This window comes from Rhinopithecus roxellana, chromosome 15 (genome assembly GCF_007565055.1).
Source record: "Rhinopithecus roxellana isolate Shanxi Qingling chromosome 15, ASM756505v1, whole genome shotgun sequence".
In the NCBI taxonomy this organism is placed as follows: Eukaryota; Metazoa; Chordata; class Mammalia; order Primates; family Cercopithecidae; genus Rhinopithecus; species Rhinopithecus roxellana.
This window is the reverse complement of record NC_044563.1, coordinates 59,920,024-59,943,534: the sequence shown is the minus strand read 5'-3', so window position 1 is coordinate 59,943,534 and position 23,511 is coordinate 59,920,024. Positions and strand designations below refer to the sequence as shown.

Here is a 23,511-nt window from a genome sequence, read left to right as displayed (position 1 = left end):
AGGCCCCAGTGTGTGTGGTTGGCAGGGTGGCTGAGAACCAAGGCTATGGGCCTTGAGGATCCCGTCAGGCCAGAATAAAGGCTGGGACAGAGACCTGGATGGGCCCATGTGGGATGTGGCCATAGGTGTTGTTGCTCAAATCGTGGCCAGCAAACGTATTTACAACCGACTCTGTAACACTTCATTGTCTATAAAGAACTTCTGTAGACATAATTTCATTTCAGCCTTGTGAGGTAAGCAGAGCAGGGGACTTGATTTCCATTTTATAGGTGAGGAAACACGCACACAGAAGAAGTTAGGTAACCTGCTTAAGTTTACAGGGGGAAGAAACAAAGACCCTGGGCTTTACCCTCAGCTCTGGCTGAGCGTGAGCCTGCGTTTTACTACGGGAGCTTGGAGAAAGGTCAGCTCTCCTCCTCTGGCTCTCTGCTGCCACGGTACCTCCTCGTACCCTGACTCCCTGGAAAACGTTCTCTGTAGTCTTCTAATCTGGCCTGCTCAGCCATTCAGCACATGGCCTCAGGAGCCCCTGTCCCCCGACCCTCTCCTGGTCACTGCTCTTGGGCTAGAGATGGTGTCAAGGCCCTCTACACAGGCAGCCTGGATCCCTTGCCTGCCCAGTCCCATCGCCACGAGCTCCTGCTAGGCTGCTCTGCCTCCCAGCACATAGTACCAGTGCCCACCTGGCTTGTGTTCTGCTTTCTCCTGGCCATGCTTGTCACTACTGGACCATCTGAAAACTCACCTGAAACAGCCCTTTTTGATTCACCCCACCACACCGCATCTAGCCATTAACTTGCAGGCCTGTATTCTCTGGCATGCATTCATCTACAGGGTGGTATAGTGGAGAGGGCAGGAGTTACAGGATCCAGCATGGAGTCTCGCCTCTGTCACTTACCAGCTGACTGACTTTGAATAAAACATTTATTCCTCTCGAGCCTCAGTTTCTTCCTCTATAAAATGGGAACAGTCACATATGCTGTGTCAGCCCCACATGCAGATCAAACAAGTTAATGGTGATGACAGCAATTTGTAAGTGGCAAGGAGCAGGATACCAGTAAGAGTAAAAATAATGGTAGTCACAGCAGCGGCAATGGCAGTTACCATTAGCTTTTGTATTTTACAGTAACTCTCCATCCTCCTAATAATCTGATAAGTAGGTGTTATCTCCATTTTACACAGGACACGGAGGCTCAGAGACAGGCAGTGTAAGGTGTTTCATCTACCTGTGCCCTTGTATCTGGGGGAGAGGGTGTGCCCCCAATCTGACTGTATTCCATGGGAGCAGGTGCTGGGTGTCCTATTTTCTGAGGACTCTTGAGACTAGCCCAACACTGGTTTAATACTCGCTAACTAAATGAATTATTGGTCTTTCTCGAATTGCAAGTGGGAAAGAACAGGAACTTCAACTCTCATTTTACAGAGAAAAGGAGAAGAGTAAGGCCTAGACTTGAGTCTCTTAGTGCCCCAGGTGGCTACTACCATTCTTGGGTGAAGAAGGCTTCCACTTTCTTCTAAATCCCTCTCCAGGAAGCCTTATGCATTTGTTTAGCAAAAAAGTTCTGTACTTGGTGCAGGGGCACTCATAAAGGGGCCTCAAACAAGGTGTGTGCCATAGAGGTAAAGGCTGCTATGAAAACTGTGGGCTCCAAATGGGATGGGTGCACAGAGGGAAGTATGGGAAGAGCCATTTGTGCCGGCCTGACATTTATGCTTGAAGGGTGAGAGGGAGATTGCCAGACAGTTGCAGGTATGATGGGACATTCCAGGAAGAAGGCCCCAGTGTGTGCAAAACCAAAAAGGCAAGAGCGGCCTCCTCCTTCCACCCCAGGCCTTTGTTTCTGTCCAGCTTAGGGTTCTAGGGCAGTCTGGGTGGGCTGACTCACCTTTCTTGATAGGTGCCAGGGATATAGTGTGGGAAGTTTTTTATAACCTAATCTGGAACAAGTTTGTCACATGTGTGGCATCTTCTAGGGGAACCAGTCCTTCAGAGGGACTCTCATGGTTGAGAGTCATAAAAATGTTTATCAGCAATTTCCTGACGACTGCTTGTAGGTTCGAGGAACATGGTAAGTACTGGACAGGTGCCTATTATTTCTTTGTGTTACAAACATTCCAATTACACTCTTTCAGTTGTTTTAAATATACAATAAAGGGCCTAGGTCTTGAATGTCTCAGCAGGCAACGTGGAAGGGCAGGGCAGTCCAGGCAACGAGAAAGCACAGCAAGTGACTTCAGAAGTAACATGATGTGGGGTGGAACTGCAAGTAGTTTTGTAAGTTAATCACTACAACTCCACAACCCAGGGATGACATGGATGTATTTCTCAGATGAGGATGCAAAGGGAGGGTCCAGAAAGGTACAAAGCTTGGGAAAATTACGTTTTTTGGGCTGGTCAAAGAGGGAAGTGAAGCATGAGATCTGGTGGTGTGCCCTGGCGGCCATACGCAATCCTTCTGTAACAAGAAATATGTGCCATACTCTGGCAGAGCCAAGCACGTGAGGTGGCAGAGCTTCCCCAGGGGAGTATGTGGCTTCAGAGGGTCAACTGGGACCAGGTGGACAGAAGCTGGGGACAGGTTCCTGGTCAGAAGGAGCTCTGAGAAAGCTGCCGGGTATGTGCAGGCTGACCTGTGCCCAGGAGAGGCTTCTTAGAGCAGGTCTGGGGAATGGCCTGCCCACTCCAGGGGTCAAAGGTCAAAGAGTATGGCTGTAATGAGCTATTCTATAGTTGTATTCCTAGTATGCTGTGGGCTACCAGAAAGCAGGTGCTGCAGCTTCTCTGTTTTACTTCAGGGCACATCCTAGAGCCCATGAGGGCCTGGGCTATGGGGCTATTCCCTAGAGATGGACAAGGGGCCAGACCAAATTCTTTAATTTGACAAGCTGCGCTAAGCATCTACTTTGAGCAGGGTGCTGTGTCAGGAATCGGGAGCACAAAAATGATTAAGTCATGTTATCTCCCCTCAAGGAGCCTGCAGTCAATTGCTCCTGAACTGAGTTAGGCTAAGTAAAAACCAGCCAGTGTGTGAGCAATAGGCTGGGGTGGGGTGGGGGAAGGGCCAGAAGGGAAGGATTGCAGGCAGAGAGGGTGGCAGACAAATGCAGGCAGGAAATCAAGAGTATGTGCAGGCAGGCAGAGGCAGGCTGTTGTGGCTGGTGCATGCAGCACAAAGCAGGGAGCAGCAGGAGCAGGCCTGCATGCCAGGTTAGGGCAGCAAGGAACATGCAAAGGTTTTAAACGGGAGTGGCACTGTTAGATATGTGTTTTGCAAAGATTACTCCAGCTGGTGAGGAGAACTGATTCTAGGCGAAGGAAGGGAGGCAGGGACACCAGTGAAGGAGCTGCCTGGTTCAGATGGGAGACTCGGACACCCTGAGTTAGGGCAGTGATATTAGGAAGAGAGTGGCAAGGCCAGGTGTTTGATTCTTCATGGGCTGTAAGGGGTGAGGGGAAGGGAGGGGCCAAGGAAGCATCTGAGTTTCTATTTAAGAGATCAGTGAATGGTGGTCTCTACACAGATCAGAACACAGGAGATGGGCAGGCTGGGCAGGGGAGGTCTGGTTCTGAATGTGCTGAATAGAGAGCTGGTTGCTTTTCTGAGCAGCATGGTGGGGCATAGAGGTGCTGAGCTCCCAGGATGTCTGCCCAACAGGGCAGGCAGCCTCCCTTCCTCAGGATCGAGAGCAGCTCTGGATTCTGGAAGGAGAGCCTCACTATCAATGCCAAGGCTCTGGCTTGCAGGTTGTCCTGGTTTGGTTCCAGTGGCCCTAGACCAGAGAGGCCATGGGGGCCTGAGCTGTGGGGCTGACGCTTTATCTCCTCCATTTGTAAGGTGGTAACTGTGCACCAGCCTTGCTAGAGGCCCTGCAGCTGGGGATCACACTGATAAATTCACTGTATTACTTTGCACAAATCAATATCCCAGCACTTACCAGGGGTTGATGTGACCGAAATTGGTTTCAGCCAATTCGTGAGGGTAATAAATGGCCATTTATCAAATCAATTCATTCTGCGGCACTTCTCTGGCTGCCCATCCTCATGGTACCCATGGGGTGCCAGGCTCCATCCAGCCAGTCCCTACCACACATGTGACACTAGCTTGGAGAACTCAGGGAGGCCTGGCCTAGCCTCTAGATCTGCCTCCCTCTCCTGGACCTGCTTCAGTTTGAGGTCTTGAGGTGTTGGGTGCTGCCTGCCTACCATAAGTTCTGACCCAGAGAGTGCTTCATGCTTCAGCTGGACTAGCAGCTGCAACCACCAGGATGCCTTATTCCCTCATGCTTGGGTTTAGAAGCCTCTGGGAGCTGGTCACAAGGACTGAACATGGCTCTGAACATTATCATTGTGATCCCCAGCTGCAGGGCTTCTCAGCAAGGTGGATGCAGTAAGTTCCTTACAAATGGAGGTTAAAAAGCACCAACCCCACAATCCAGGCATATCACACGACCAGGTAGGGCCTTCCTGGGGCAGTGGTATTTTAAACTTCAGCTGAGTGTCAGAATCACCTGAAGAGCCTGTTAACATATAGATCCCAGAATTTTTTATTCCACAGGTGTGGAATCAGCCTGAGATCTGAGTTTTAACAGGTTCCGGCCGGGCGCGGTGGCTCCAGCCTGTAATCCCAGCACTTTGGGAGGCCGAGATGGGCGGATCATGAGGTCAGGAGATCGAGACCATCCTGGCTAACACAGTGAAACCCCGTCTCTACTAAAAAATACAAAAAAAAAAAAAAAAAAAAAAAACTAGCCGGGTGAGGTGGCGGGCGCCTATAGTCCCAGCTACTCGGGAGGCTGAGGCAGGAGAATGGCGTAAACCCGGGAGGCAGAGCTTGCAGTGAACTGAGATCGGGCCACTGCACTCCAGCCTGGGCAACACAGCTAGACTCCATCTCAAAACAAATAAACAAACAAACAAACAGGTTCCCAGATGATAGTGATGCTGCTGGTCCAGAGACCATGCTTTGAGAACCACTGTGTTGGGGGATACACCTTTGTCTTGGCCTGGCCTGGGGTTCCTCTTCCCTTGCCTCATCTATCTGAAATCAAGCCCAAGGAGTGGTACTTCCGAGTTGGAGAACAAAGATGAGGCCACTGTGTTCAGCAGAACCTTAATTATCTGCTCGTGGGGTCTGCACAGGCTGGAGGGCCATTACATTAGGGGTTACACCAGAGGGCAGTCTGGCTCCCAAGGATCAAAGTATGGAAATAAGAGCTTCAGTGGTGGAGAAGACACTCAAAAGTTGTTCAGGATATTTTCTATAAATTTAGGCCAGCTGTTGACAAATTATCCGGAAGTGATAGAAGAGTTCCAGGTTGGCAGATGGGGACATAAGTTCTGGCTCAGCTGCTACATTGCTAGTGACAGACAAGCTCCTATCCTTCTCTGGGTCTCAATTCTCCCACTTGAAAAATGGGGTTGAGGGTAGCGGACCAGAGGATGGTCAGAGTTAAATTCTATGCATAGGAAAGCAGCCTCGAGCAAGTGATTTAGGTATTTTGATCTCAGCTTCCTCATCAGTAAAATGGGATTGAGCGGCACCAACCTCAGAGGACTGCTATAAGGATTAAATGACACATGACACGCACAGAACTTATAACAATGTCTGGCATATAGACAGTACTCAACAAATGCTAACTTTTAATATTATTAACAGCGCCTATCCAGTTTGGTGATGACAGGATGTACACCTCACTGCAGCAGAGCATGAACCACTCTGTCTTTTCTGGCATCCCACATACTCACCAGCACCCACTGTGGCGATGGCGCTCTCCTGGCCAATGATGTGCTCCTTCAGCCGCTGTTCCAGGGGGAAGCGGCGCCGCTCCTCGGCCTCACGCTTCCGCTGCTTCTCCTGGTACTGTGCGGAGAGAGGACAAATGGTTGAGGGCTGCTGGAACCATAGCACCATAGCTTCATTCTATCCCCCAACTGGGGGAAAACCAGGTCTGGGTCTCCAGCAGTCCTGCTTCATAGCTTTGGTTCATGGTCGCTGGAGGCTGGTCCAGCCCTTTCTACTTTCCACTCAGGTGGCTGCCACTCAGGGCTCTCAGCTCACTCTGCTGGTAGACTAAGTACTGCTAGCAGATTACCCTGGCTCTGGAGTCTGACAGAAGACCTGGGTCCAATCCCAGCTTTATCACTGACAAGATGTGCTTATCACCTGGAGCAAGTTATTTCACCTCAGTTTTCTCATTAGTAAATTGAGGATTAAATATTAATATGACGATATATGTAACAGGCCTAGCATCACGCTTGGCATGGAATAAGTGCTTAATAACCTTTCTCTTTCCTCTTGAAAAACGTTTTGATGTTCAAAAGACAGCTATGAACAACCCCCATTTCAATGATGCTGTATTTCTATTAAACATAATTATTCAGCAATTGCTGCATGCCCAGCCTTGTACATGGCCATGATGAAAGGGTGGGGCAGGGGAAGAAGCAGGACTATGCCCTGTCCCCTGGGAGGTTCCAGTTGATGCTGAGGGTCTGTCATGTCTGGCCCTGAGCTTCATCCACTTCACAAAAGGCAGCAGGAGAAGCCTAAGCTTCATTACCCGTGCAGAAGAGGAGACCCAGGCTTGCCCTCAGGCAGCTCAAAGTCAGGAGATGAGGCACAGCTTGCACAAAAATACTTCGCAACCATCTTCCTCAAGGGTGCAAAGCATGAATCTCCAGCACTGTATCTTTCACTAAAAAACACACAAACCTACTTGAAAACAAGTTTGGTGAATGTCTGTAAGTCTGTCCCCTAAATCAATTATGAGCTCCCCAAGGACAGGCCCTATGTTTGACTCACTGCTATTTCTAGCATGTGTCCTGGCAATAGTGGGGCATCTGGTGAGTGTTTGCAAAAATGACAGATACAAAGAGGAGAGAATTAACAGCTAGATGGAGTGGTGCAGGAGTAGAGAAAGGAAGGACACATACGTGTGGAACATCTGTTGGGGGGCTTTCTGGGGAACAGGAGGCTTGAAGAAGCTGGAGGAGGACTGGGCCAGGAGGGAGCCGTGAGACTGTCTGGAGAACAGGCAGGGATGAGTGAGGGCAGGGTCCTGATGGTAGAGTATTTGTGGAGGTTGGGAGCTGGAGGGGGAAGGAAGCAGATCTTGAACCGGAAAGGAATGACCAGGTCTTTAGGAGGCTCCTTTTCCCCAAGCCTGTAACACTAACACCTTTCTGGAAAGACAGCTGTCAAAGTCAGGCCCTGTCACAAAAGTTGTGGTTGCAGATTGCTCCTGCAGGCAGAGAGGATAAAAAATACCTACTGCTTGGGCAGTGTTTTCCTGTTACAGTAGTGACCTTGACAGAAGTTAAAAAAAATAAATAGCAAACAATCCAATTTTGGCTGTTGCTATCAGTCTATACTGAAAGCTCCCATCAGTCCTGGGGTTTCATACGGAGCAATAATTCGGAGCCAATCCCAGCGGAGTGACAGTTGCCGGCTGGAATCCAGAGTGTCACTGTGCAGCTCCCTCAGGCGCCACATACATCACTTGGCTCTGCCGACTGCAGCCATAGATCTGCTTTTTCCTCCTCCCTGCCCACCCAGCCCCACTCAGCACTTAGGTCCACTGGGCTGGAGGCTCTGATGGTGAGATGCATACATACTAGCTGGGACAGTGCTGACTTGCAGTCGGGCAGACCATGGAAGGAGCCTAAAGGGACAGAAGCTGGCTTGCAAGGGTTTGTTGGGTCAGTTTCCTCACTTCCCTTCAGTGATGAGTCTCAGAGTATGCCTGCCTCTGGACCTTCGCTGACACTATTATTACCCCACTACAAAGGTCTTCTCCCTTCCCACCAACCTCCAATGTGGTACTGTCTAGGGAGTCTTTTGTAAGGCTTTGTACCTACCCCAGGCCCTGGGACCTCTGGTGCACTTAAATAACTTCCTGTTTGTCTCTCCTTCCTGGATCATGAGGTCACTGGTTACAAGACCATGTTTATTCATCTCTATAGTTCCAACGCCTAGCAAAGGGCCTGGCTCACAGCAGGCGTCAATTTGTGTTGCTAACTGAATAAAGGTGACTACCCTTTGTGGAATGGCTGCTGTATGCCAGGCACTGTACTCAGCACCTCACACACAGCATCTGCTTTAATTATTTCAGCTGTCTCCATCTGAGGTTTGGCTCTTCTTTTGGCTCACAGTGAGGCAAGTTGTGCAGAAAAGCACGCTTTGCTCCAGACAGACCTGAGTTCACCGCTCAACTTCATCTACTTCCTAGCTAGCTGACCTTGAGGAAGTTAAGCTCTCAGAATCTTAGTTTTCCTCATTAAAACACAGGATAGTATTGATAGTTTTAGCTTGTAGGATCCTTGTGGAATGCCACAAGGTGAGGATTAAATGAGATAATGCATTAATATATAAGTTCTTAGCAGAGTCTCTGGCATATAGCATTAAGAGGTAGTCTGAGTGACCAAAATGGCTACCTTCTACCAAACCCTTATTAAGCCTTTCATAAATGTGACTCCTCTTCTCCTTCACTGCATTTTGATAATCTAGTGACTTTTTTGTTTTTGGCACTGCAATCCTTTAACTAATTTAATTGTAGGTGGAATTCCACAGATGAAAGGAAGAGTTACTCTGGCTCAAGCAGAAGCCAGGAGCCAAGTCCACTTGGTTGCTACCACTGCCCCAGAGGCGGCTCTCAAGACTCCATCTCTAGGAGCCCTAGGTCTGCAGTGTGCAGTCTCAACACTCACCCGGCTCTAGAGGTGCCTCCACTGACTGAGGCGGCTCATCTTTGCTGTCAGCTTTCCTTATATGATAGAGAATTCCACCTCTGGGTACTTTCCACCCATTGGTCTGTGGGGCCTCACAGAATGTATCTTTTCCCTTTGCCATAGGCAAAGTCTAACATAACTTTTCTTTCCACTTTGTTGATTTGGGTATGCCCAGTGTGGCCTCCCTAAGTCTTCTCTGGGGAAACACTTCTACTTCCTGTAACTCTTCTTCAGGGTCATGGTTTTAGGTTGTTTGGTATTCCTGTTTATTTCTTGGGCAAAGGAAAGGACTCTTGACTTCTATGGAGGTGACAGGTGGGGTGGGGAAAGTTATACCGTGAACTGGTTAGTTTTCCAGGAGGTTTCTAGATGGTCTTGGGAAAGATTCAAACCATGGCCTAAATCTCAGCACATTCTGATTCTCCCCAGCCTGGAGTCCCAAATATCTATGCCAATTCAGAAAAACCTCAGAAAATGGATCAGACTTCTTGATAAAAATGTAAAGGACACTGAGATTAAGCCAGGCAGGCAGAAGATTACTGCTTCATGTTCTTTTACCAATGCTTAACATAGAGTTTGTGCTAAAAAACATATGAAATGACTGACTTTTCATATATATATAGAGAGAGAGACAGAGTCTCACTCTGTCGCCAAGGCTGGAGTACAGTGGCACTGTGTTGGCTCACTGCAACCTCCGTCTCCCGGGTTCAAGCAATTCTCCTGCCTCAGCCTCCCAAGTAGCTGGGATTACAGGCGCCTGCCATCACGTCCAGCTAGTTTTTATATTTTTAGTAGAGATTGGGTTTCCCCATGTTGGCCAGGCTGGTCTTGAACTCCTGACCTCAGGTGATCCATCCGTCTTGGCCTCCCAAAGTGCTGGGATTACAGGTGTGAGCCACCACACCCAGCAATGATTGACTTTTAAAGACCTGAGCCATGTGCCCAGCCTTATGAAAGGTTAGCCAGTGGAGTAAACTAGAGAAGGAAAAATATTTGGTATGTATATATTCTATTTGAAGGAGAGGAGAAAGAAGGATGGGAGGAGCTTGGTAAGGGCTCTATAAATACAGGCTACTATTGTTCCTGTCTTTGGGGAGATGGGGAGGAAGGCTACAAAACCGAGTTCAAGGCTCTGCTCTGATAGGGACCCACTAGAGGAGAAGAGAAGGCAGGAATTCAGCCTGCAGAAGCGGAGGGCACTGAGCTGAGAGAGGTACTGTAAAGGAGTCACCCAGGAGAGCAGGAGTGGGAGACTGAGCATCTTCTTAATAAAAGCCACACACAATTAGCTTCAGAAGCCCTCACCTGGAGCCATCAGCGACCAGCTTCCCATGCTGCATCTTGGCTGGATAATCGCAGTCACTGGTTTCCATCAGTCTTGATTTAATATGGCACCCCTCCTGGCTGTGAGTGCATTTACAGGAAAGGGCTGGGAGACCGAGGCGAAGCCTAGCTGGGCTCGCTCTGTTTAGAGGTAGGTGGCTGCGCTGAGTGGCTCTGCGGGGGAGGGTTACAGAAAGGATATGGCAGGCGTCCCAACTGTTGGGCATCCCTCAGGGCAGAGGTGTGACAGTGAACCTGGCAGTGTGTTCACTGAGGGGGCAGCTGTGGTAGGGGTGGGGGTAGGCAGAACAAAACCCTGGGCAAGAATGGGAAGGCAGGTATGGAGGGGGAAGAGAAGAGAGGCCAAGCTGCAGTTTGTCTCTCAAGGGGAGGTCAGGTCTATACAGTCCACCTGCTACTCATAAATAAACTCAGGTATGCTCCATGCTCCTGAGTCCCTGACTCAGATGGTAACTCACATCATAGTCGGGGCTTCTACCATGCCCTGAAATGGTATGACATAGAGGCCTGGGAAGGGAGGTCAACAAAGGGAATGAGGGGATAACAGATGAGATGGTCGGGGCAGGGATGATGATGGAGAAAGCCTGGAGGAGGGGAATGAGAAAAGAGGAGCCCAGGAGTGCCAGCAAAGAAGTCTAGGGGATGCAGAGCACATGGGAACACAAGACTGGGAGATGAGAGAGGCACCCAAGGAATTTGAAAGTCTCTTAAACAAGTCCACAAAGTACACATCCCTGTAGAGGAAGGCTGAACACAAAGCAAGTGTCAGCCCCGTCACACTTGGTAATCACTAGGTCGGCATCCCAGATTCCATTCTCCTCTCTTCCAGTCCATCCTCCTTTTGCTGCTAAAGCCAATATTTTAAACATGTAAATCTGATCATGTCGCTCCTCTGCAAATAGCTAGGTGGATCAGAGACAAGACTGATGAGAGAAGGTTACGAAGGGCGAAGAGTGGCTAAAGTGAGAAAATGAGTTTGTGCTCATCTCAGGTGGAACTCCTGACCTCAGGTGATCCACCCGTCTTGGCCTCCCAAAGTGTTGGGATTACAGGCGTGAGCCACCATGCCCAGCAATGATTGACTTTTAAAGACATGAGCTATGTGCCCAGCCTTGTGAAAGGCTAGCCAGTGGAGTAAACTAGAGAAGAAAAATACTTGATGTGTATATATTCTATTTGAAGGAGAGGAGAAAGAAGGATGGGAGGAGCTTGGTAAGGGCTCTACAAGTACAGGCTACTACAGGCATCATATCAAAGGGATGTGATGTTGATTTATCTCATAACTGGTAGTCTTAACTTCAATCACTAGGTTAAGGTGGCGGCTGCCAGGTTTCTTCACTGTTATTTTTCCCTTTGTAATTAAAAAGTATCTTGTGGGGAGAGACTTCGACACTGTGTAAATATCCTGTTACTCCTCAAACTTCAACTCATTAATTTTAGCATTCACTGATTTGGGACTGGCTGTTTTAATCCTCATAGCCCTATTAAGTTGATAGTATCATCATCCCCATTATAGAGAGATGAAGTAAATTCAAGCAAGGTTCCACTGGCAGCAAGTGTAGAGACAGAACACTAACCCTTGCAGTCTGATTCCAAAGCCTGCACCATCCACCTGGAGATAAGGAAAGACTTGCCTTCAGGGAGTTCAATCTGTTTAGGAAGATGAGACTTAAAACAGAAATTTTCTATCTGTTAGAAGTATTAATGCTTCTAGTAAAGGGCAACTTGATACATTTATTGAAAATAAACCCCACAGGGTGTTCTTGCCAGAAATGCATAATCTTGAGTTTAATCACAATGAAACAGCAGATAAACCCAAATTGAGGGACATTCTACAAAATAACAAACCTGCACTTGTTAAAATGTCAAGGTCAGCCGGGCGCAGTGGCTCACACCAGCAATCCCAACACTTTGGGAAACCGAGGTGGGCAGATCACGAGGTCAAGAGATCAAGACCATTCTGGCCAACATAGTGAAACCTCGTCTTAACTAAAAATACAAAAATTAGCTAGGCGTGGTAGTGGGCGCCTGTAGTCCCAGCTACTCTGGAGGCTGAGGCGGGAGAATTTCTTGAACCCAGGAGGAGGACGTCACAGTGAACTGAGATCACACCACTGCATTCCAGCTTGGTGACAGGGCGAGACTCCATCTCAAAAAAAAAAAAAAAAAAGTCAAGGTCATAAAAGTCAAGGAAAGACTGAGGAACCATTCCAGATTATTATGTTTTATTTTTCCTTTTGATTTCCACATCATAACGTTTGGATCATTCCAGATTAAAGAAGGTTAAAGAGACATGACAACCGAATGCAACTTGGATTTTGAAACCGTCTTTTCTTGTAAAGAGAATTATTAGGACAACTTGTGAGATCGGAATAACATCTGTAGATTAGTATTAATCAATATTAATGCCCTGATTTTGATGATTATACTGAGGTTCTATAAGAAAATGTCCTCGTTTTTTTGGGAGATGCATACAAATATTTAGGGGTAAAGGGACATCATGTGTAAACTTAAATCATTCAGAAAAAAATTATACATATATCCTTATATGTATTAGTTATGTACATAAAAATAAAGCAAGTATGATAAGATGTTAACAGTTGGGAATCTAAGTGAAGGATTTATAGGAATTAATTGTACTATCTCTAAAATTATGCAAAAATAAAAGTTAAAAATATCAGGATAATGCCTACCCTTGGGGGATGAGTCAGGAAGGGAGTCTGAGGCAGGCTTTTGGGGTACTTCTAACAGTCTGTTTCTCGATAAGGTATGTCTTGTTTGTGAAAATACAGTGAGCTGTACATTCCTGATATGTGTATCTTATACAAGTATTTTCAATAAAAAGCTTTTAAAAGTTAAAAAGAAGGCCAGGCATGGTGGCTCATGCCTATAATCCCAGCACTTTGGGAGGCCAAGGCGGGGAGATCACTTGAGGCCAAGAGTTTGAGACCAGCCTGGCCAACATGGTGAAACCTCGTCTCTACTAAAAATACAAAAATTAGCCGGTTGTGGTGTGGCCCCCTATAATCCCAGCTACTGGGGAGGCTGAGGCAGGAGAATCGCTTGAACCTGGAAGGTAGAGGTTGCAGTGAGCTGAGACCGTGCCACTGCACTCGAGCCTGGGCGACACAGCAGGACTCCGTCTCAAAAAAGAAAAAAATAAAAATAAATAAAAGTTAAAAAAAAGAGAAAGAGAAAGTTGGTCCCTAAAAAGCACTTAGCACTGTCTGGCCCATACCACAGTAAGCCACAGGGCCAAGTACAGAGCCAGGCACATGGCAAGCTGGCACCTGTAATGAGAGGCAAAGCACAGAATGGGTTGAGCAAGGCTGAGGGGAGGAAGAACATAACCCTCCTACCCTCCTGTGTGCTCCTCCTCTCCCCTCCTGCAGGGCTGCACTCAGCTCTGAGAGGAGCACCCAGGCTCTCAGCCTGGAATGCGGGCCCAGGGGAGCATCACATCCCCAGCTGCCCCTGAAGCAAATGAAAAAATATAGAGATAGGAAATGTGCTTGTGATGCTGTCACTGGGATATGCAAATAAAATATATAGGATAGGACTATCTGCCTAATATTCCTGCCAATGCATTCTTTGGGTGTGATTAAAATGAGTAATAAATTCCTCGTGAGTCTCAGTGCAGTGAGGATTGGGAGTGGAGATGCAGGCTGGCACAAGCACGTTCCCCTCAGCTGAATATTCATCATGGCATAGCTCCACATATTTTTGTTTTATCTGCTATCATGTCAACAGAGATGTATTTCTACCTCTCCTTCGTCTCTTAGTTAAGACATGAAAATGGTCCTGGCCTTAAGTATTAAACTCTCCATCTATGAAAATCCTTCAAAGTGAGATTACAGGCTACCTCCTCTTTGAAGCTTGCCCTGCTCTCTCTGCCAGGAGGTGATCCACGCTTTCTTGGAAACTCTACCAACTCTGCGAACCCTCCTAAGACAAATCAGTCTGCAGGTATCAGAGCTAAGAGTGCCTGCCTCTCCCCCAGCCAGATGGCAAACTCAGGGATGGGGCTGGGCCTCATCACCTCTGGATATTCTCAGGGGGGTCTAAGGAGGCTTCGGCGCAGAGAATGCTGAAAGAACTGAGGAAGCCAACAGTGAGGCACACATCATTCAGACCACTTAAGGTGACAGAGATTCTAGGGTAAATGACACATTTTAAAGGGCAGAATTAAATAAAAAATTAGGCTTATGGATAATTTTAAATGGAAAAATCACCGATAATATTAAGTGAATAAAAAGCAAATTCCAAATATAGAATAGGATCGTAACTCCTTCGGGCCAAGTAGGAAACAAAAGTGTCTGATAATCAAGGACATAATATAGGAGGGAATGGGGGGCCCTGTGGCTGGACAGTGCACACTCCCAATCTCCAAGGCATTACAATCACATTTTTGGAAAACTCTGGGTGGCTATATAAAATGTGGCTGCCAGTTTGAGAACTCCTGGTATATATGGTGGACTGTCAACCACATTTTTTTTTAAAAAGGCCATCTATATAACTATACATAGATATGATCCAGAGAAGGCTAATACCATATCATAAGAGGAAACCTATTGTTCAATTCCTAATAGTCACTTATAACAACTTGGTTTTCTGTAAATCATCTGCTTGCTTTCCTGCAGCTTCAGTTTTCCCATCTGTGAAACAGGGGTAACAAGAACTACTTCACAGATTTGCTAAGGGATTAGAAAAAATATATGTTTGAGCACCTGGCACAGTACCTAGATGCATTTGATAAAAAACAGTATCTATTATTGTTATAATTAATTAAAAATATTAATAGTGATTATGTCTTGGTAGGAGGGCTACAGTCTTTGAATTAAATTCAGCTCAGTTGTCATCTCTTCCAGGAGGTCTTCCTTGATAAGTTATACCACTGATGACTCAGTGGTGTTATGGTTTACTTGCCTGTCTCCCTATCAGACTGTAGCTCCTTCAGTGTTTTACTCACTGTAGCTCCTTGAGTGTTTTACTCATCAGTCTTCTTCCCATCTAGCCCAGAGTCTGGCACATAGATGTCATTCATAAATATGTACTATATTATTTCTCTTTATTTTACTTTTCTGTATCTCTAAAACTTCTATAATGGACATATGACTTTAACACAAGTTTTCTATGAACATAATTTGACTACAGAGTGGTAGGTGGAGGTGGAGGAGGCTGAGCTGGGTGGCAGGGGGATTGTGAGCAGACAGAAGGGGAACCAGATAAGATCAGAGTGACAGCAACCCATGTCTAGACAAACAGCCAGGAGATGCAGCCCAGGCTGGAGCTTCAGCAGCCTCCAGGCCTGAGTCATTATGTTACAGATGCAGGGTCTGAACTCAGAGGCAGTTGCTTCTTACTTACTGGCAGAGGGAGAAGAAACCAGGTCTAAAATGGTGTTCTTCCCACAAAAGCCTGCCTCACAATTTTGAAGAGGAAGCTTTTTGCAGTTTGGAGGAAAAATGCAGAACAGAATGAATGGGTAACCAAGTAGATGCTGAACCAACTGAGAGAAAGCCAATGCTGCTGACATCCAGTGAGGGCTGAGGGGTGCTTCACATAGGTAGCATTTGATGGGACAGCAAAACAATTAGGTGGAGATGCTCAGTGGACACATTCAGAATGGAGAGAGTCCAGACTGGATGAAGGGATAAAATGCACAGAGGTGACAACAGATGAAATGGTCTTCCAGCTGAGAGCTATGGAATCCCTGGACTGGCTCCAAGTGGTTTTCTTAGCCTCTGAGGCAGCGCCTCCATGGTGGGACAGCTGTGTTAGGGCTCTTCCCTGAAGCTGCTGCCCAATAAGCCTACCCACTGTGGCTCTGCCATGGAACAAATCTCATTCCCTCTCACCCAGAGCTGTTCCTGTGCTCTTCCTCTTCTGGCCAGATGCTCTATTACCATCAGCTTTCTCTCATGGCACAGTTCCTCTTGCCACCCTACTGCCCTTCTCTGCACAGATTCTAAGAGATCAATGTCTACTTCGAATATGGTGTCCTCCATGCTCCAGAAGGGTCTGACTGGCACAGGGGATTGCAGCCGCCATTTGTTCACTCTGGACATTAGCCCTGTAACAATGTGGCCAACATCAAGCCACTTCCCTTGGGCAGCTAAATTTTGTGAAGGGTCCTTCAGTGGGCCTAACCCTCCACCAGCACTGGCACTAAGGGGGCCTGTTCTCTTGCTTCAGTGGCCAGATCACTGCCTGCTCTGTCACATAAGTTCAAAAGCCACAGGTACTCTTGGCCAAGTCCAGGGCTGGTCTCTCAGGGGAAAGGTACTGGGCTTGAAAGGGGAGCTGAGGATGAGAGTGCAGTCCCTAAGGTTAGGCGCAACAGTGCTGAGGGATTTCCTTAAGGCACTTGGGGAAGTTGACCCAACCTCCCGACCTGCTCCTACGATAGAAAAATGACCCAACCTCCTGACCTGCTCCTAGGATAGAAAAATCTGAACAAAAGGAGAGAAGCACTTGCCCTCTGAAATTTAGTAGTTCTTTCTGGTCACAAGGGCCCCTGGGTATGGGTTGTGAAAAGCTAGTCACCCTTCCTAATTCCTTCCTTTCTCCAGGAGAAACTACTGCAAGACAGTTACTAAAATTATCAGGGAGGCAAACTCTGTATGGTTGATGTTGATTATCAAATATTTCCAGCTCTCCCATTCTAGGCACATGGTAGGATTACTCTTCTTGGCCCCTTTATGATTGGTTTGAAACATGGGATTAGTTCTGGCCAATGAATAGTGAGTAGAAGGGAAGGATCCTCCTTCTAGGCTGAGCATTTAACTGTGGATGTAAGACCCTTCAGAGCATCCTTTTCCCTCTGGCAAGCAACCAGCAACATTCCAGTGGGTGGCTGCTCTGCCTGCTGGGATCCCTAAGTGCCTAGGATGAATAGAGCCTGCCCTCATCCACAACCACAAGGAACATGTAACATAAGGCAAAAATAAATCTTATTTTGTTTCGTTTTAAACCACTGAAATTTGGGGTTGTTACAATAGCATAATCTAGCTTATCCTGACTGATCCATATACAATCATACGTTGCCTAGAACCTTAGAAACCATTTAGTACAAGGTTTTCATATCACAGAAGACTGAGCTTTAATGAGGGGAAGTGCTAGCCCAAGCTCACATGCGCAGTGAGTGGTGAAGCTAGGATCAGAACCCACATCTCTTCAGTCTCATTCCAGGAAGCTAAGTGCTTAGACTTAAGACAGAGAATATTTGCCACTAGGTGGGACCTGCCACACTGAATCATCTCAAGGTACTTCAGCCAATTTGTGGATACCAGACTCCTTCATGTTGGAAAGGGCACAAGACTAAAAGTAAAAAACCTGGTCTTTGCAGTCCCTGTCCTGTCACTGAACCTACCATATGACCTGTAGTCAAGCCTATTATGTTCAGTTTTGATGCTAACTCACTCTGGGACCAAAGGCAAGCCACATCACAGCCCTGGGCTCCAGTTTCTCCAGGAGTAAAATAAGTCAGCTGATTTAGGTTTCAGAGATCGAAACTTGTGGCAACAGCAGAGTCCCCTCAGAGACTTCCCCAGGAGGGAAGGGCAGGCCACGTGGGCGGTGCTCTAGTCCGTCTCTCTCCTTCTACTTGAACAACTCAATTTTCCTCTGATTTATTGGCTTATGCTTTTGTAAGATTTCCCATCACTGGACTTGATTTCTAAAGTCCCTGCCAGCTCTGAGATTTTGTGATTCTAGTTCTAGTTCTGTCCAGTAGTTCCTGAGTTACTTAGCCCTGTTTTCAGGGAGTTCAAAAGTTTGGTTGGGAACACAGAATTAGAATGGAGGATTTTTTGGCTCAGATTCTATACTAGGCTTTCTGGAGTTTGCGTGGAGGGGAGGGGAGGGGTGAAGGAATAGTTCTAGAAAGAGTGATGCTGGGAAAAGATGGCTTGATGAGGCTGTAGAATATATGAGGCCTAGGAAAAATACGACTAAAATCTCTGCTTGGGCTAAAGATTTTGTCTGGCTAGCACTCCCTCCTCTGAAAAGGACCTGGGAGACCCATCACTTCATAAACCAAATTTAAAGGTAATGCTCAGCAGCTAGAAGTGGCCAAGGCCGCTCCCTGGTCATGATAGGCGCAACTTCCTATTCTTGATGAGACTGGAGGCTGGATTTGTATTTAAACAGATAATAATCACCTAAGGAGAAGTGGCCTTTGGTGTAAAGCCTGACATAATTTAATGAGTGAAGGATTAAATGATGCATGGAGTGTCCACAGGCCTCCTCCCTTCCCTGAGACTTACCTTGGCTTCAGAAGTCCTCAGAAGCTTCATCACTTCCCCTTCTCGGGCATAATCCAAGGGCGTGTGTCCCATTTCATTCCTCTGCAGGGGGTTGGCTCCTGGCAAGAGAAGGATAAAAAGTCAGAGGCTCTATGAATGATCAGTGGAACCTCAGCCTTCCCTTGGAGGTGGCTTAGGGCTCTGATTTCTATGTTGAGAATGTCCATGGACACCTACAAATGGTGGAAAAACATGGGACTGGGGCTCCTACATGTGCATGCACACATGTTCCATAACATACTCCATACACGCAGATGCGTTGTACATACACAAATACACACAGCTGAACATGCTAACACAGTATGCCAAACAACTACACAGGTTAATATACCCTAGCACAAATACATGTAAACACACAATTTCATACATGTATTCATTAAAATGTCCATATTTTCCGGGTTCACGCCATTCTCCTGCCTCAGCCTCCCAAGTTGCTGGGAGTACAGGCACCCACCACCATGCCCGGCTAATTTTTTGGAGAGATGGGGTTTCACCATGTTAGCCAGGATGGTCTCAATCTCCTGACCTTGTGATCTGCCCACCTGAAGCCAAGGTAAGTCTCAGGGAAGGGAGGAGGCCTGTGGACACTCCATGCATCATTTAATCCTTCACTCATTAAATTATGTCAGGGTTTACACCAAAGGCCACTTCTCCTTAGGTGATTATTATCTGTTTAAATACAAATCCAGCCCCCAGTCTCCTCAAGAATAGGAAGCTGCCCCTATCAGCATACAGATAAACATTCATTCATGAAGCCATATAAAGGGTTCCTTTCTAAAGCAGAGAACATCCCAAATAACAATTAAATGGTTCCCCTTCTTTCTGTTTTCTGCTGCTCTCCTTTTATGCGCTCTTACCTCTGGGCATTTCCTATCTGTCTGAGTCAGCTGAGACCTCTGGAAAAGCATGGGCACCACCAGCAACCTGTCTATGCCACTCTAGCTGTTGGTGGTTGAGTGTGTGTGGCTGGGCATTTCCTCCAATCATTAGTTCCTGTGACTTAAGGACAAAGACTTTGAGTATGACAAAAAGAAGGGGTTAGCTTGGGACCATGTATCTACCTTGTCTCTAAGTACTGGCAGCTGAGAAGCCTGTATAAAGTGTCTACTTTGTGCCAGCGTTGTCAGTTATGGAGGAAAGGTCACTCTGACTCTCTGTGCTGTCACAGCCTTCCCAAAGCCCACGTCTAAGCACCTCACTCTCTTCTTCAAAAACCATCCATTCTATTCAAGCCGGCAGACCCTGAATGAATGGGGCCTGAGGATGCAGAAGAATCAGATCTGGCCCTGCCCTAAAGGCACTCCTCTCAAGGCAGGAAGACAGAAACATAATTAGAAAACTGCTTTGTACACAGCAGATGCTCAATAAATGTGTGTTACACAGAACATTAAGGTAATAATTATTTAGTATTTTTCGAGCTTCTCTCTTGCTCAGGAAGTACTGTCTGAATAAAAGAAGGTTAAGACTCAGTCCCTGCCAAAGGATATAATGGGCTGGCTGGGAAACCAATTAGCACAGGGTATGGCTCAGGGTGGGTGTCCAACCACTGTTGATGGACAGTAAAAACCAGTGTTTCTCAATCCAGTATGTGAAAACATTTGTATCATGATACAGAAGTATTCCTATTCTACTTAAAAAGTTTTTTTAATTAAAAAAAATTTTTTTGGGTGGGTGCAGTGGCTCACGCCTATAATCCCAGCACTTTGGGAGGCCGAGGCAGGCAGATCACGAGGTCAGGAGATTGAGACCATCCTGGCTAACACGGTGAAACCCTGTCTCTCCAAAAAATTAGCCGGGCGTGGTGGTGGGTGCCTGTAGTCCCAGCTACTCGAGAGGCTGAGGCAGGAGAATGGCATGAACCCGGTAGGCGGAACTTGCAGTGAGCGGAGATTGCACCACTGCGCTCCAGCCTGGGTGACAGAGCGAGACTCCGTCTCAAAAAAAACAAAAACAAAAACAAATGTTTAGGAGACAAGATCTCACTATGTTGCCCAGGCTAGTCTTGAATTCCTGGGCTCAAGCAATCCTCCTGCCTTGGCCTCCCAAAGTGCTGGGATTATAGGCGTGGGGCCACCGTACCCAGCCACAAGTCTCTACTTCTTTTCTTATTTTTTATTGAGACAGGGTCTCACTCTATTGCCCAAGCTGGAGTGCAGTGGCGCGATCTCTGCTCACTGCAACCTCCACCTCCTGAGATCAAGCAGTTCTCCACCTCAGCCTCCTGATCACAGGCATGTGCCACGATGCCTGGCTAATTTTTGTATTTTTACAAATATTAGAGATGGAGGTTTCACCATGTTGGCCAGGCTGGTCTCAAATCCCTGACCTCAGGTGATCCTTCCACTTTGGCCTCCCAAAGTACTGGGATTACAGGTGTGAGCCACCATGCCCAGCCACAGTCTCTACTTCTTAAAAGACCCTATCAACTTATGAACAACAGTAACAATTTATTAAGCATTTACATGTGGCTGTCTGCCTGAGTGGCAGAAGAAGTGGATAAAGCTCTATAGAGATGTGGGAGGTGGAGGGGGAAGGGGCAGGCCACAGGAAATACAATCCAGGTGAAGGAAACTTTTATTATCAATAAGAAAAAACTAATTTTTTTTACACAGTATTATCTTCTAACAGGAATTTAGTGCAGAATATTGACAAATACATTGTTTTTTATTAAGATACAATTCACATACCATAAAATTAAACCTTCCAAAGTATACAATTCAAGGCCGGGCACAGTGGTTCATGCCTGTAATCCCAGCACTTTGGGAGGCCGAGGTGGGCAGATCACTTCAGGCCAGGAGTTCGAGACCAGCCTGGCCAACATGGTGAAACCCCCATCTCTACTAAAAAAAAAGAAAAAAAAAAAAAATTAGCTGGGCATGGGGGCACATGCTGGTAATCCCAGCTACTTGGAAGGCTGAAGCACGAGAACTGCATGAACCCAGGAGGCAGAGGTTGCAGTGACCTGGGATCATGCCGCTGCACTCCAGCCTGGGCAACAGACTTATCTAAAAAATGGAAAGGAAAGGAAAAAGGAAAGGAAATGAGGTATATAATTCAGTGGTTTAAAATATACCATTCCAGAACATTTTCACCCTCCTCCAAAAGAAATCCCCTATCTATTATCAGACAGTCCCCCTACCCCCAGCCCCGGCAAACATTAGTTTACTTTCTGTCTATGGATTTGCCCATGCTGGATACTTCCTATGAATGGAGTTGTATAATATGTGGCCTTTTGTGTCTGACTTCTTCAAGCTTACCAGAATGTTTTCAAGGTTCATCCATGTGTTAGCACGGCTGAATAATACTCCATTCTGTGGATATACTACATTTTGTTTATCTATCAGGTGATGATGGACATTTAAGCTATTTCCCCTTTTTGGCTATGATATAAACAGTGCCATGAACATTCACACATGAGTCTTTATGTAGATGTATGTTTTCATGTCTCCTGGGCAGGCCATTGGAGTCATGATGTAATAATAGTAACACTGCTATTTATTGAGCAATTACTCTGTGCCAGGCACTGTGCTCGGTACTTTCTATATATTTTATCAGTTAATCCTCACAACTACCCTGAGGGATAGGAATTAAAATCCCCAAGCTACAGGCTCAGAAAAGTGAAATAACTAGCCCAAGGCCACAAAGCTAGCTTTACTTGCTTGAACTAGGAGTAAAAACCACCCCCAGGTTTTCCTAACTCCAATTCTCTCCTCTCACGAGGGTGACCACAATATACCCCTGACGAAAAAGCCTTCAGCTGGCCTTTGCTTTCAGGACAAAGTGCAACCTCCCTAGGAAGGAGTGTGCCTGTGGTCTTCCTAACTACTGGGCAAGTCCTCAGAAGCTCAGAGCCTCATCCTTTCTTTCAATTTTGTTGGCACTTACTGGGCACTTTCTATCTGCAAGCTTCTGTGTGCAGGATAATGAAGGACTGGCAGAGCCAATGAACAGTTTCCTTCTTTATATTTCACGACTTTATATTTCACTTCAGTATAGCAACTGATACTTTGAACACTCTCCCCTGTGAGTTCTATAAAACCACTTTTCAAGTTTTCTTTCCACTCTTGTGACCATTTCTTCTGTCTCTTTTGCAGACTCTTTAATAACCTTAAAGACTTCCTGTCTTTAAGATTATTAGGTGCTACCTAGAGTTCAAGTCCACCACAATTCCACCTCTCCAGGAGCTCATGGGGACAAGAGATCACAGGCTGAGTGTCATCAGTGTGCTGAAGGAGGGACAGGCAGCACTGTGGGGCTCAGGAAGGAACAAAGTGCTCAGGGACTTGTTCGCCTAGCCCAGCCTTCCTGGCCCAGCCCCGCTGAGCTGCTCTCTCTGGCACTCAACACTGAGGGGCTCTGCAAGGGCTGAGGGGCCAGTGGCAGAGAGCATCCTCCCCTTCCCCCAGAGCTAAACCACAGTGGAGGCAGAAAGGGAGCTGCAAAGAAGCAGTGGAAAGGTCTCTCCTTTCTTAGCCTCAAGGGGAGCTTTGTCACTAGACATGAGCTGCAGTGGAAGGGAGGGTTAGGGAGAGACCTCTGGAAGGGGAAGAATGACAAAGAGAAGAGTAGAAAAATGGTTAGGAGGAAAGAAATGGCAGAGAGAAGAGGAGGGGGAAGAGGAGAGAAGGTGACAGAGGAAGACAGTGGAAGAATGAACAGAGAGTGAGATTAGCCTCTTCAAACAAGTGCTGTCAGTGATCTATATTTGCTTACAGAATGAAAAATGTGCGCCATAAACATTGGCCACTGAGTAATTTCTAGTAGGAGTCGTGTCACTTCTCATAAAGGATGGGATGGGGACAGGTAGGACATCTCTGCACCTGGGCCAGCCAGTACAGGGGCTCCTTTTAAAGCAGTACTGCACCTGTCTCCAGCCCAGGAGGCTCTCAGGTCAGGCTCCACCTGACCACTCATGGGGAAGGCTCCCCAAGGTTCTGGAGCCTCAGGGCAGCATGTCTGCCCCCACTTTAGGAAGGCTGCGGCGGGGGTACCGTGGATAGTGTCCATCTAATATTAGGACCCCAGCCCTTCACCCTCGCTCTGACTTGACTAATTGCTGTAATAATTGATAGAACCTGACTTCTACCACTGATCGATTTCACCTCCATGGCCACAAACCATTACACTCCAATAAAT

At 46.9% G+C, this 23,511-nt stretch overlaps 1 protein-coding gene across 3 annotated transcripts in view; it reads right to left on the bottom strand.

The window, feature by feature from the left end:
* Positions 1-23,511, bottom strand: part of CLPB (ClpB homolog, mitochondrial AAA ATPase chaperonin) — a 148,163-nt gene that overhangs the window by 18,754 nt on the left and 105,898 nt on the right. For all 3 annotated transcript variants that reach the window (XM_010366886.2, XM_010366887.2, XM_030917466.1), the window contains 2 exons: positions 18,337-18,434; positions 5,747-5,861 (listed from right to left, as the gene is read on the bottom strand). In XM_010366886.2, coding sequence (XP_010365188.1) covers positions 5,747-5,861; positions 18,337-18,434 — 213 coding nt within the window. The remainder of the gene's footprint in view (positions 1-5,746; positions 5,862-18,336; positions 18,435-23,511) is intronic.